At 37.2% G+C, this 14,215-nt stretch overlaps 2 protein-coding genes across 7 annotated transcripts; one reads left to right on the forward strand and one right to left on the reverse strand.

The window, feature by feature from the left end:
* Positions 1–91: 91 nt before the first annotated feature.
* LOC306942238 (dr1-associated corepressor) lies at positions 92–4,702 on the reverse strand. 3 transcript variants are annotated; one of them, XM_079528020.1, is made up of 6 exons: positions 4,516–4,702; positions 4,302–4,374; positions 4,002–4,098; positions 3,023–3,136; positions 2,482–2,581; positions 92–2,204 (listed from the first exon to the last, which is right to left on the reverse strand). In XM_079528020.1, exons 1-6 carry the CDS (start codon positions 4,540–4,542, stop codon positions 2,172–2,174), a joined length of 444 nt encoding a protein of 147 aa, XP_079384146.1. In that variant the 5' UTR covers positions 4,543–4,702; the 3' UTR covers positions 92–2,171. The 3 variants fall into 3 exon arrangements, with proteins under 3 accessions (XP_079384146.1, XP_079384145.1, XP_079384147.1); XM_079528019.1 differs by having other exon boundaries at positions 4,501–4,702; XM_079528021.1 differs by having other exon boundaries at positions 4,497–4,702.
* A 1,091-nt stretch (positions 4,703–5,793) lies between these two features.
* On the forward strand, positions 5,794–13,058 carry LOC306942287 (phospholipase B1, membrane-associated-like). 4 transcript variants are annotated; one of them, XM_079528095.1, is made up of 16 exons: positions 5,794–5,865; positions 6,507–6,547; positions 7,218–7,308; positions 7,517–7,575; positions 7,898–7,965; positions 8,309–8,352; positions 9,147–9,267; positions 9,943–9,994; positions 10,092–10,172; positions 10,304–10,369; positions 10,752–10,843; positions 10,979–11,060; positions 11,492–11,593; positions 11,937–12,032; positions 12,218–12,289; positions 12,878–13,058. In XM_079528095.1, the coding sequence occupies exons 3-16, from the start codon at positions 7,278–7,280 to the stop codon at positions 13,004–13,006; spliced, it is 1,095 nt and encodes a 364-aa protein (XP_079384221.1). In that variant the 5' UTR covers positions 5,794–5,865; positions 6,507–6,547; positions 7,218–7,277; the 3' UTR covers positions 13,007–13,058. The 4 variants fall into 4 exon arrangements, with proteins under 4 accessions (XP_079384221.1, XP_079384220.1, XP_079384222.1 ...); XM_079528094.1 differs by lacking the exon at positions 5,794–5,865 and adding an exon at positions 6,200–6,244; XM_079528096.1 differs by lacking the exon at positions 5,794–5,865 and adding an exon at positions 6,200–6,244 and having other exon boundaries at positions 10,092–10,121.
* The last annotated feature ends 1,157 nt before the right edge of the window (positions 13,059–14,215 follow it).

Consider the following 14,215-nt stretch of genomic DNA (forward strand, 5'->3'; position numbering starts at 1 on the left):
AATGATACACTACAGCATTAAAAATCTGTGAAATATTTCAGACCCCCTGGCTATAATAAACTTTATTTATATAGCACCTTTCATGACAAATGCATCGCAAAGTGCTTTACAAGGCAGAGAACAAACAAGAAAATATATATATACATATCAGTAAAACAAATGGCAATTAAACAACAGCAAAGGGCATAGAACTGGCAGCAAATCAAGCAGTGCAATATGAGACAATAGCATAAAACCGGTGATTACATGAATAAGAACACTCAATTAAAAGCAATAATGAAAAGGTGAGTCTTGAACTACCGAGGGAGCCTGTCCGAGCTGTAGTGGAAGTTTAAACTTCCGGGCCGTAAAAGCAGAAGGCTGTCTCACCATATTTCTTGGTCGCCATCTTTTTAGGCACCTCGAGCAGGCAAGCACTTGAGGACCTAAGAGGACGGCCTGAGACATAACTAGGCAGGTAGTCGTGATGTGGGGCTATGGGGTCCGTGGGTCAATATGCGCACATGACGCACAGGGAAAAATTATGGTATACCGTCTGAAAAAACAGACTACAGCACCTCCACAGAATAAAGAAGATACAGCAAAACCAGTGAAGAATAGTCTGTACAATGCTTTGTGATGAAAAGCTTCATGCCAGCTTAGCCCTTACATGTGTAATATCCGGTTTCAAGTTGTTTTTTTGGTCTAACTCTAATATAACACAAGTCTTTTACCTTCATATACTCTTTCTACATTTACATTGTGTCATCATAGTTTGTGTATTCATGTGATTTAGTAGAATCAACACTTGAAAGGAACATGCTGATTACTTTCTACAATGTTTTTATACAATCTACAGCACAATTCAAATGCAAAGTTTCTTCTAAAAACATCCATTTAGTTAGTGCTTTAAAAAGATATACATGAATGCATTTACTACAAAAGGCTACTATTAAACATTTCTCTCTCTTTTTGACAGGAAAAGGTACGCCCCATGTATACAGGACTAGAAAGTATTCAAAAGGGTGTAAATTACTTTGAGGTCTTTTGTTAAGTATGGTCAAACAAATGAAGCCATTGTTTCAGTTTATACATTCACCACTATGAGGCCATATGCTGAAAGTACTGAATTCAGCATGAGTAATATACTAATATTACTGATAAGCAGTGTCTAGTAAGTAAAACTGACATATGGCATTCTGTAATTTCAATGTGTAAAGAATAAAGATTGAAATATATTATACATTTTACCAGCTGTACATTTGCTGTGTGCTATAGACCAGAATGCTGGTAACCGAACAGGTAGGATTTGTCAATGCATATCTACACACAATATCAAGGCAAACATGTATCCAGTATGTGAGCTACATCTCGTCAATGTCAATCTGTGGATACTTAGAACAAAATTATATTTTTCTAATAATACTCAATAATATCATAAGTGTTCTGTTCTTCAAAAGAAAAAAGGGTTAACAAATAATACTGCCCCATACAACTCCAAAACAAAAAATATATATATTATTTTGTGTAATACAGAAAACAGACATTTTAAAAAGTCAATACTTTTTTATGTTACACAATGTACTTCACTATAATAAATGTTACCATAATCGAACAATTTCAATTCCTTAACTATGGTATTCACCTCACCCTGGCATGCAATAGAATCACTTATGAAAAACAAAGAATTTGCATATTTCAAAACACCTATCCACTTTTGAGAAAGAATCATTTGCAATGCATCATTTAATATCTCACAATTAGATGTTTCCAAGCTCGGCAATGTTAACAATTGCTGGACAAAGTTGGGCTGGAAACTACTTATTAATTTAACCTATGAACCCAATCATCCCTATTCTAGTGGAGAACATTCTGTGAAAATAGCAATTCTACAAGTTTGCGATGCGTCATTATTTTCGGTGAAGGAAAAACGGGAGGGGACCAAGTACAGACCACTGGGGGACCCCAGTCAACTAGGGTTAAAGTGGTTAAATGTTTCTCCAAAACAGCGTTTTACTTTCACATCATCAGGGATGAAGAGTCATGAGAAGGCACCATTGTGCCCAAAATGACATCTCTTTCTGGAATGAGACTCTTAAAACAAGAAAAAACTAATAAAGAATGAGAATAAATTAATGAGATCATGTCGGAAGTTGTTACAGTAGCCATTTTCTGTGGCTTTGCAAGCACAGTCACAAGCAGATGTAGAGCTCTGACTCCATGTCCTGCAAAAGACAAAGCGACACGTCAGGAAATGACTGTGTATGTGCGTGCATATTAGGAGCTGCCTCCATGCAGCTGCAGTTGTATTTTCAGCTACACTGATTTATTATTGATTCATTTATTTGAATCAATAATAAACCAGTGGAGATGAGTTTCTTTACCAGTGTTGCGGACTCTATTTTTTTCTTCCTGTATTGCCGTTTGTCCAGCACCTGGGCTAGAGTGTACTGTACGTGCATGCACTATCACCTAATATCAAAGTGATAACAGATCACATACACTGGAGCTTGCATCGTTGTCCAGTGAGCTGAGGCTGGGTTTAGATGCCTTTTCTCCCACTTCTATCTGATTTTTGACACAAGGTTCCGGCCGTTTTGTCCTATGGTGGAAAATATTATTGTAAAGCATTAACCAATTAAACAAGTGTTTTTTTAGAACCACTGATCTATTCCTATCCCACAGTTACCCTTATTCCATTCTCTTACTTTATCCAACTTAACTCATACAGTACTGATAGACAGACACATGATGACATGATTATATGGGCACATTTCCTAATAATGATGAGTCAATCAGGCAAGCTGGTACACTTACTACCCTTCTTGAAATTCTAATCTAATCTAATCTTCATGTATGTATGCAATGACTCAATATACTGTGTCATCAAATCACAATACAAGATGTTGAAACTTCAAAGATCTCTAGCTCAATAGTTGACATACAGTATAGTCAAATTGATGGTTACACGGCTCAACTATGCACATGTACATTTCAATTATTTTCAAAAACATTCAGCGAGATAAATTCATCCCATCTCTACCTGTACAAGGACCACATGCTCATGGTTCTAGCATCTTCTTGGGTCAGAGATGAAGCGTGCTCTGCCAGCTCCTCCAGGAAGTGGAATAGATTCTCTGAGTCTATGCACTGCTTTCTACGGAGGAAGGAGGATGAGGAAGATAATGGGGTGGAAGTGTAAAAGTGGCAATATTTTACTTAAAACACGTTTTCTGCCAGAACTTTCAAATGGATATGAAACTAGAGCACAATATCTGACTCCAAGTCTTAGGAATGAATTACTGGGTGGGTACAAACGCAGTAGTACAGACACAGTGCTACAACATGGTCAGTCTGCTAACCATGCGTGGATAGGACCAGTGCTACAACATGGTCAGTCTGCTAACCGTGCGTGGATAGGACCAATCTATTGCTGTGTATTTGGAATACATGAAATGTATGTAAGATCACAGACATTCTAGGGCTATTACCGATATTGGAAAGGTGATTATTTGGAAAGCCAGACAATAATGCCAGATAATATTGTTGGCTGCTATGAGCGTCACAGAAAAAGTGAAACCAAGAGTCACTTGTCCAACGGACAAGTAAAATTTTGATGCACTTGTCCGGAAAGATTTATTACTTGTCCCAGACAAGCGGACAAGCCTTAAAGACTGGTAAGACCAGATAAACTAGAGATGCACAGATATATAATATATCTAGAGATACACAGATATAATATATCTCTGTGTCACATAATGACACATATGGGATTTGTGATTAGTTCTCCAGGGAGAATTGATTCTCCATCTGCATCATTATTATAGCTATGATACAGTAAGTTATGAAGCAAGGTATACGTGAAACAGTACAGTACTTACATAAGAGCATTTGATAATAAATACAGTAAGTTATGAAGCAAAGTATAAGTGAAACAGTACAGTACTTACATAAGAGCAATTGATAATAAATAGAGTAAGTTAAGAAGCAAGGTATAAGTGAAACAGTACAGTACTACTTACATAAGAGCAATTGATAAAACAGCGCTACGCTTGGACTGGGTCATCATCATGCGGGTCTTGGTCAGTAGGGATTTGATAAACATCTCCAGAGCCTTGGCTGATTTCACTTGCTTAGCACATAACGCTTAACACCAGTCAAACTACAAATATCCCCTTCTCCCCGTCCTCTGCCATTTGACTTGCAAGTTGCAGGTCCATGGTTACATTTACACATAGTTTAGTTAGATAACTCTAGGATTTTAGCAAGTCATGAACCAAACCATGCACTGGTTCATATTGGGCTCAACAGTAAAAGGATACATATCATCACAGGAACCGCCTGGGCAACCCTACCCACTTCAGTGTTCTTCTGCATGATCTTTTTTATGCGTTTCTGTACACACACACACACACACACACACACACACACACACACACACACACACACACACACACAGTTACACTCTCTGGTAAGCAAACCAATGCCACATAAACCAAGGCATGCCGTATACTCACGCACTGGTGCAAAACGCACGTTGTATCTTCGCTTCCCTCCGACCATGTTTGAAGTAGGCTAAAACTTGTTTTAGCGTTACATTGTTGCCAATGTTGGTGTTGTTTTTCTGACGAAACGTCGAGTCGTGATCCATATTTGTTTACCTTTGACAGGAAGTCAACTGAATGATGGCTGGAACTGGAAGCAAACACGCACCGCGGGTCACGCCCCCGTGACCCCTACCCTAAAAAAATCCTTAATCCTTAAATCCTCTAAGGTGCGTTCCTACTGCGTTCGGAAATTGCGCACTGAGCGCACTGTGCAATGCATAGGCGATTGCGCTCCGGTGCGGTATTTTCGAACGACGCGCCCACTGTTTTTTATTTTCTTTGCTTTATGTTGTTCATTCATAATAATAATCTATGTTGCAAGAAATCTTATTCAGAAGAAATATGAACTTAGTTAAACATAGCCATATTCTAAACAAATGAATGTTAACTTTTAATATTTAACAAATTTATAACAATGGGGCGGCAGTGGCTCAGGGGTAGAGTGGCTGCTGCTGGATGGTAACCACAAGAATTCCAGCTCGAACCCGGGCTCCCCCAGAGCCCCTCGAAGTGCCCTTGAGCAAGACCCTGAACTCCCAATTGCTCCTGATGTACTGCCTTGCATGGTTTCAGCTGCCATTGGTGTATGAATGTGCGTGGTGTGAATGGGTGAATGTAATGCACAATCTATCTAAAGCACCTTTGATAAAGGCGCTATATAAATGCACCATTTACCATGTAATAAATGTCAAAACATTACGTAGGCCCATTGTATATTCTTCTGGCTTGTCCCATAAAGCTTTCATGACCATAATTTAATTTGCTTAATAATATTGACAGAAATTCCTTCCTGAAGAGGAACTAAAACTTGTATCAAAACATAATTAATAATTAACTCCAGTGATGTAGTGTACACTACACTTGTGCCCATTGTATATTCTGCTGACTTGGCCGTCACAGAATAAAGGTCAGGACCGTCAGGTGCATTAATATTCAATAAGAAGGCCATAAAATGATCCCAATAAAGTAGCCTATCCCTGCAGCAGGACAGCATTTGATTTCAAACCTCAAGCCATGCCATGTTGCTCCATTTTCTATTTGCAGTCTGGGCCACATGTCAAGCATATGGTAAGTGTTGTGTTACCTATGTGGAAATGACACTGAAAGTGTGTGTGCGTGTGTGTGTGTGTGTGTGTGTGTGTGTGTGTGTGTGTGTGTGTGTGTGTGTGTGTGTGTGTGTGTGTGTGTGTGTGTGTGTGTGTGTTACTGTGTTAGAGAGTGTGTGTGTGAGAGAGAGAGAGAGAGAGAGAGAGAGAGAACAGAGAAAGTATGTAGAGTGGTATGTATATCTCGGATGTTTTGCAGTGTCCTATTGCACTATACAATTTATGAGATAGTGTGTTGTGAAACTCTATGTTGTTTGTTATATTTCTGTACCATGTTCTTTACCAATATATTATATTATATGTTGTGTTACCTATGTGGAAATGACACTGAAAGTGTGTGTGTGTGTGTGTGTGTGTGTGTGTGTGTGTGTGTGTGTGTGTGTGTGTGTGTGTGTGTGTGTGTGTGTGTGTGTGTGTGTGTGTGTGTGTGTGTGTGTGTGTGTGTGTGTGTGTGTGTGTGTGTGTGTGTGTGTGCGCGCGTGTTACTGTGTTAGAGAGTGTGTGTGTGAGAGAGAGAGAGAGAGAGAGAGAACAGAGAAAGTATGTAGAGTGGTATGTATATCTCGGATGTTTTGCAGTGTCCTATTGCACTATACAATTTATGAGATAGTGTGTTGTGAAACTCTATGTTGTTTGTTATATTTCTGTACCATGTTCTTTACCAATATATTATATTATATGTTAACTTATGTATACTTCAACATTTATTATACTGCGAGTATAGCAATTCTATTTTGGAAAATATTCTTTGAATAACTGTCCGTGGTCAAATGACAAGAAAACTGAATACTATCACTTTCCTCCTGTCTTTCAGGTTATACTTCCACAGCTCTCAATCAAGGGAATATCAACCAGGTATACTTTCTAAAACCTTAACTCACACTCACATTTATATCTTGAACAGATTATCTTGGACAAATGCAAGCATTGCATGGGTATTTACAGGCCACCATCTTAACCTGTATTTTCTCCTGGTTTCTTATCAATGTACCCAATATTATCTGCTGTACATGATAATTCACAGTAAATATGAATAACATGTGACTTGTGAGTCGTGAGTATCATCTGATGAATTGAGTACACTGGACCACAATGGAAACATGCCCCCTGGCACTTTTTGTATTAACCTTTTGACTATACTACTACAATAAAGTATTCAATCATCTATAGATTTGATTCATCTTAAATTCAATAAAAAGTTATTAAAAGTTATTAAAAGTTATTTGACTTTCTTATTATTTGCTATTCCTGTCCAGTCAAAGGAGCCAATATTGTACCTTTGTACTAATTGTTAGGTGTTCTGTATTATTTGATTCCCAAACCTGGTCTGCAGAGACCTGTAGTACTCTTGAAGTATTTCATTTGACTCACTTGGTGGTGCAGGTCCTTGATTTGCCACCTAGAATAGTAACTAAGGACACATACTGTGTGAACACACAATAACCTCCTTGTAGGATAATGAAGAGAACCAAAATAAATACAGTAGTTAAATGTGTGTGATAAACTAACTGTTTGTTTCTTATAGGAGAGTTTTGAGAGAGAGTGGTCTCAGAGAGCTTTGCACCCTCCTTTCAGCTGCCCAGATATGACTCCATCCCCTACTGTCCCCACCTCAGGTGACTTGTCTATAGACTATTGTGTGTAGTCTATTGTCTATATTTTATTTAATTGTAACTTCAGATACTGTAATAGTTATTTAGCCTTTCTTGCCATTGACAGACATTATAAAGTGATTCAGATTCAGCTTTTTTCCTAAAATATTAAGACAATATTAAGACAAGTAAGTGGGTCCCTATAATAACGACACCATGCCCTCTGTTCTAGTTGAGTTTGTGAAAGCTGCAGACATTAAAGTCATAGCTGCCATGGGAGACTCATTGACTGTAAGTGAAACTGGGTTTATCTTATTCTATATTGTGTATATTATATAATTTCTCTCAATTGGTGTAGTGTTTGTTTACTGTGCTGTAACCAAACCATGCTCTACCCAGAGTCGCCTCACTGTAGTTGTGGAAGTATTATATTATATACAGTAGGAGTAAAGTGCTAGCACCAATTATGTAAAAAGGTATATACCTGTCTACCTGCATACATAACAATATATGATAGTAAACAATATAAATAAATACACTATAACATAATCCATTGTGATCAATGCCACAGCCCCGATTATTCATTATGCTGTCCTATGTGATTTTGTTGCAGACAGCTATTGCCGCCAATGGCTCTACCATTTTGGCAGTTCCTTTTGAATTTCGTCAAGTGTCCTGGAGGTAATCAGAACGGCTCCTCTAAGATCCCTTCAATTACTGAAAATGTTGTTTTAATTTTACATCTCAATTTTCTTTTGAAATGGTATAGGTTCATGTTAACCATATAAAAAAAATAAGCTAATTAAGTCTGAGCATTACATTCTCCTTAGAATTATAAGGCTGAAAACCAAGCAGTTATTGGAGGCACAGGAGAGAAAGTTCTTTGTGTCTGCGTGCGTGCGTGCGTGCGTGCGTGCGTGTGTGCGTTGTGTGTGTGCGTGCGTGCGTGCGTGCGTGCGTATATTGAGCATACGGTACCCTTTATACTGTATTAATATTGTTGATATTATTATCTTTAATGCAGTATTGGAGGTCATGGAACTTACCAAGATGTTATTACCCTGGCCAGTAAGTAGCCTAACTAGTTAATGTACAGTAAATTATACACTGAGTAGTACTGTGTACAAATGATTGATATTCTATACTACACTGTACTTTAAGTATGTATGTGTGTACCACAGTGAAATTTGTTCTCCGCACTTGGAGCAGTGAGCCGCAGCAAAGGAGCGGTGAGCTGCAGCCGTGAATCATTTGATTAGTAGATTTGACCCCCCAATCCAACCCTTTGATGCTGAGTGCCAAGCATTGGGTCCCATTTTTACAGTCTTTGGTATGACCCGGCCGGGGATCGAACCCCGACCTCCCAGTTTCAAGGCCACTGTCTGGTACTTGTAGTAATGCTTGTGCCAATTCACTATTAAGAAAGTATTATTTCTATTTGCCTACTACGAAAGTACGGTCTAGCCACCACTAACTAGCCCTCCACATCCTCCTATCTAGCATCAGGGTATACTATACTATACTATACTATACTATACTATACTATACTATACTATACTATACTATACTATACTATACTATACTATACTATAGTATCGGGTCGTGGCCTGATGAAGATCCACAGGATCGAAACGTTGTCAGACAAATAAATAAAGAAGTCTTTTTGTACCTTATATGGTGTGCAGGCTCCATCCATCTATTGAATTAGGTAGGTCCGACAACATTGTAATTTATCAATCCTTCACCTGCTGTGTACTTTAATCATGCTGTAGCCACCCTTCTCATGATTTGCTTTAATATGAAAACATGTTGGTTTTCTGTTAATGTATTCACAGATATATTATTTGCCCTTTTGTTCACAGATATTTTCAAACTGTTCAATCCCAAAATATTGGGTCCAGCTCCAAAGGTGACCATGCATGGCCAACCAACTACGATCAATGACACAGGCTTCAACTTCGCTGTCACTGGACACAACACTCTGTAAGACTCCTGGCAATTCAATTTCATGTCAAGTCATGTCTCATAAATTTTAATGACATTAGATTACTCATTATTCATTGTACTCAAATCTGGCGATTCTACTAAGTAACTACGGTCACTAAAAATGTGTGTCAGCTAATGTTTATTATAATGTATAGCAATAAGAGCGGATGCTCTTTTTTGTGACTGCGAACAAGTTTACAATTGTTTTCATGTTGCTGCTTTTTCTTTTTTACTATACTTTTACTATTGGATTTTCTGACCATGGCCAACTCTATTCCATTCTGTTCTATTCTATTTTTCTATTGATAGAGGTGATGTAAAACAGTAGGACATGCTGAAGCTGAAAACCCTTTTTAATGCACACACCCTGTATTAGTTACACCCTGTATACGGTAGTTGAAACTATAGCCACAGTAAAAGGCAATGTGAGAGAAATATGTGAGTGCATTCTAAGTGCATGATCTACAGTACCACTGACCTGTTTGACTTTGTAACATGTATTGCAGTATTATCAGTTTGTCTGAGGTTCAAAGATCAAAAAAATGATAGTTATGTTTATTTGATAATGTTATGATAATGATTTATTGATGCCCCTTTCATTGGTGACTCATGTATTCTCTCTGCTTCTTTGTGCGTGTGTATCTGTCTGTGTCTTTATGTTTCACTTCACAGAAATGTCACAGATCAGATAAGGCACATGATAGACACATTCAAATCCTATCATGTACGTATAGTTCCTTGAGATATTATACATTCATATTCTTTAGAATTGAGACACCTTCATGTAGTGTTAAAGACAAACTAAGCTCTGTCCATTCCAGGGTCTAAACTTCAAAGAGGACTGGAAGCTGGTGACTGTGCTCATTGGCATGAATGACATTTGTGATTATTGTAAAGACAATGTAAGGAGACATTTTCTATGAAAATGTATTGTTTAAATTAATATTCAGTTGATGTATCTAACTTACTTAGTGTAGTTCACTGTTACTATTGCCCAACTTTTTACAGAATAACACTCCTGTTTGCCCCACAGACCCTTTTCTCCCCTGACAACTTTATCCACCACATGACAATAGCTCTGGAAATGATGATGAATGAGGTAAGATTTTGTTCTCTATCATAATTTAATCAAGTTAAAATCTAACCCATTTATTACCTCCAATAAAATCTTCGTAACTCATTTCACGGTTAGATCTAATCAATCACAGCTCAAAATGTACAGTAAGTAGGATTTCAACGTTCTGTAAGTCATTCAAAGATCTGAATTGTCTGTTATTTACAAAATGTTGAAAATGATCAGACTGGAGCTGAACTGGAGCTGACTATATTGAACATGAGGTCGTCATTGATCCCCCAGTGTAAATAAATGTGCAGAGCTTTGTAGAGTAACTCTAGAACTGTATTGTCCAATGTAAATTCAGTGCCACAAATATCAACAAAGGAACTTAATCTTGATAACCAATCACTTGTTTGTGTTCCAGATCCCCAGAATGATTGTAAATGTGGTGCAGATTTTTCCTATGGAGCCACTGAGAGAAGTGCGAAAACCGAGGCCTAGTTGTTTGTTAAATAAGTGGGTTCCAGGCAAATGTTACTCTGACTGCAATGCACATGTCTGAAAGGGCTAATTGCCTCATATAGCAGTTTGGTTTTTATGTCCACATTACAACCAAATACTGAAAATAAATACTTGATTATCTACTTGTAGGAAATTCTGCTCCTGTCTGACTGTACCTCCCGAGGACTCTCCAGAACTGAACAAGCTGATAGAGATAAACGTCATTTTCCAGGTGCGTGCATGCGTGGGTGCGTGCGTGTGTGCGTGTGTGTGTTTGTGTGTATTCTTATCTTATTGTTTGACATAGAAGAGCTTACAGTAAGAAGCAACTGAAGTATTTATTCAGCAAGAGAGGGACACTTGGATCTTTAATTTATAATAACAGAAAAATGCACACATATTCACACAAATTCACACACTGACTAAATCTCTCTCTTTAATTATAAATCAAACAACATCTCAGATCGCCTTGTGTGCAGTTTCTCTGCTGACTACCAGCTGTCCCCTGCCTTTCACCAGCAAAATCCAATGTGTTAGTTTAACTCGGAGAGTGTAAAGAAATATCTATATAGGTCTATTTTTATATTTTGCTGTGTTCACACTCCTTTGCATGGAGCATCTGTTTGTCTTGGACATCACTTTTCTATGTCTTCTCTTTCACAGAAAAGACTGGAGATACTACTGCATAGTGATCGTTTCTTTAGGGAGGACTTTGCTGTGGTCCTGCAGCCCTATTTAACACACGCAAATCCAGCCAGACACGCTGTAAGATATATTTTGAACACACATGCATTAGATGATATAGCGTGCGTGCGTGCGTGCGTGCGTGCGTGCGTGCATGCGTGCGTGCGTGCGTGCGTATGTATGTATACTTGTATGTCTGTCTTAGTAATGTGTGTAGTTTCCTGTTCTTACAGCATATATATGTATCCTCCCTGTGTCCTTTGATCTCTACTTAATACATTTTGTCCATGTTGTTATTACAGTACATTGTACTAATGTACCATGTTGCGACAGAACATACTGGTAAACAAGACAGAGACAAGGGAATTTGTTGTTAAATTGCTAATAAAGTGATTCTAATTGTTCTTTGTCTTCCTATCTCTAGAATGGAAGCATTGACTTGAGCTTCTTCACAGATGATTGCTTTCACTTCACTATAAAGGGACATGAGGAACTGGCTAAAGGACTCTGGAACAACATGGTGATTAAAAAAGAAAATGTGTAAAAAAGCAGGGATTGTTAATTTACTGATGGATCACAGAGAATAGAACATGCAACATTCAGCTGTTGCAAGAAGGGCTTTATTTATTAATTCTACTATCCTCTAATATGTATTGTTGTCTTTCTGACACCTACTGTATAACTCATCAAAAATGATTTCCTTAGTTCCAGCCAGCAGGAGAGAAGGAGATGATTGAGACTTTCACAGAGCCCATCAAACTAATTTGCCCACCAAAGGTAAGCCTATAAATATTAATAATCTGTTACAATACATAAAACTTGCACTGTATAGTACTTTTATATACACAAAAACACACTTTTCCCTATTCCTCGGTATGAATGAGTGATTTTGTTTGGTTATTGTCTTGTCCCGTCTTGTCTAATTTATATTTGCTTCGTTCTGACACCGATTTTAACTTGGTTATGCTCTCTGTTATTTTTATTTTTTCACCAAGTTTTTTGTTTAGTTTTTGGTGCTTGTTTTCATTTGTTTGTTAAAACATTGATTCACTTCACTTGCACACATGCATTTCACAACCCTGTACCACTTTGGAATTTTTATTATTATTATTTTTCTTTTCTCTTTTATTATTCTTCATTATTCTTCATTATTGTTTTTATATACATTGTTGTTAGTATTTTATAAATAACTGTCTTGTATGTAAGTGAGAAGAGAAAACCCTCAAAATAAATGATGATAAAAATAAAAATAAATTGATTGGGCATTGAATTGCATTAAACTTACCTGTATTTAGCTACATTCATGCATAATTAATTGCATTTATCTTAACTGGATGTATCTTATCTTCTTCTGTTTTGTCATAGGATCACCCTTATATCTATACCAGACCAGCTACTACTACTCCCTCAGCTGGACCGCAGCTGACCAGTCACTCTATGCCCATATTAACCTTATTGCTACTTTCATTCATGCTGATGACTACATTTAAATAGTAGACTTTCAGTTGATATTGAAAGCAGGTAACTAGTAACTTTGGCCATTTGTTTAACCCAGTTTATATGTTGTGGGACAGACATTTTAAAAGTAAATAAATACCAATACCAATTTCTTGCTTGCACATTTTCTAAATATTGATTCACACAACTAATACTAACTTAGCAGTTGCTTAGGTTTATTTATTTAGCACAGTATAAAAACAGTAGAAAAGGGAAGATACTAGAAAAAAAGTGCTGGGAGGCAAGAAGCCCAATGGGCTTATACGAGGCCTCAACTTGTGTACAACAAAACATAAAAAAGAATGACTTGAATGCAATACATATAATTTAGATAACATGATTGCATAGTATAAAGAAAAGGTCTAGAACAAAACAAAAAGCTTTATTATCATGACTATCGAAAAATGAATTGTCAACATAGATGGCATATACGCTTCTATATAATTATGTAACAATAATACAGGGAAAAGATAATGATTAGAATAAGAATAATTTAAGTGATCTGGTTAATCAGAACATACTTCAATTTGTTCTTATATAACTTAAGAGAAGACTGTTGCTGACCAGTAGAATATTATTTTGTCGTATAGTGTAGTACTACTACTGTACCTCTGTATTTGATGGAAAACTGACTATGACTGGTACGATAGAGGGGAGTATGAAGATGAGTAGCCTGTCTACTTGTCTAGTGTTGTAATTGTGTACTTGAGAATTTGTTTGAAAGTAATTGGTAAAAGGTTTGGGAATAGGGTTGGTTGGGGATATGTTGATCTGGAAGACAGTAGTAAGTCAATTTAGCGTTTTGAAGAGTGGAGCGGAGTGGTCAAGACGTTTTGAAAAGGTAACAGTTCTAACAAATCTCTTCTGTAGTAAAAAAAATACTGTGGAGGTATGAAGCATTGGCAGCTACGAGTGTGTGGTTATACATTTTTTCATTATTAGTATTTTTCCTGTTGGTTGGCACCTCACAAGGACCAGTGTGCTGCTGATAAATCAGACTATGAATAACTCTTGACTTTCACCAGCAAAAAGAAAATATTTGAAAAATACTTTAAAAATAAATACTTCAGTGTAAATGCAAAGTTTGCAAACACTGAAGACAAAACTGTGTAAACACAAACATTGAAAACAAAAGTGAGGAAAATTGTGATTGGTCAGAATGAGATGACGTGTGATGAATCATGATGTTGATGTATGATAAGAGCA

Source organism: Electrona antarctica (assembly GCF_951216825.1).
Source record: "Electrona antarctica genome assembly, chromosome: 18".
NCBI lineage: Eukaryota > Metazoa > Chordata > Actinopteri > Myctophiformes > Myctophidae > Electrona > Electrona antarctica.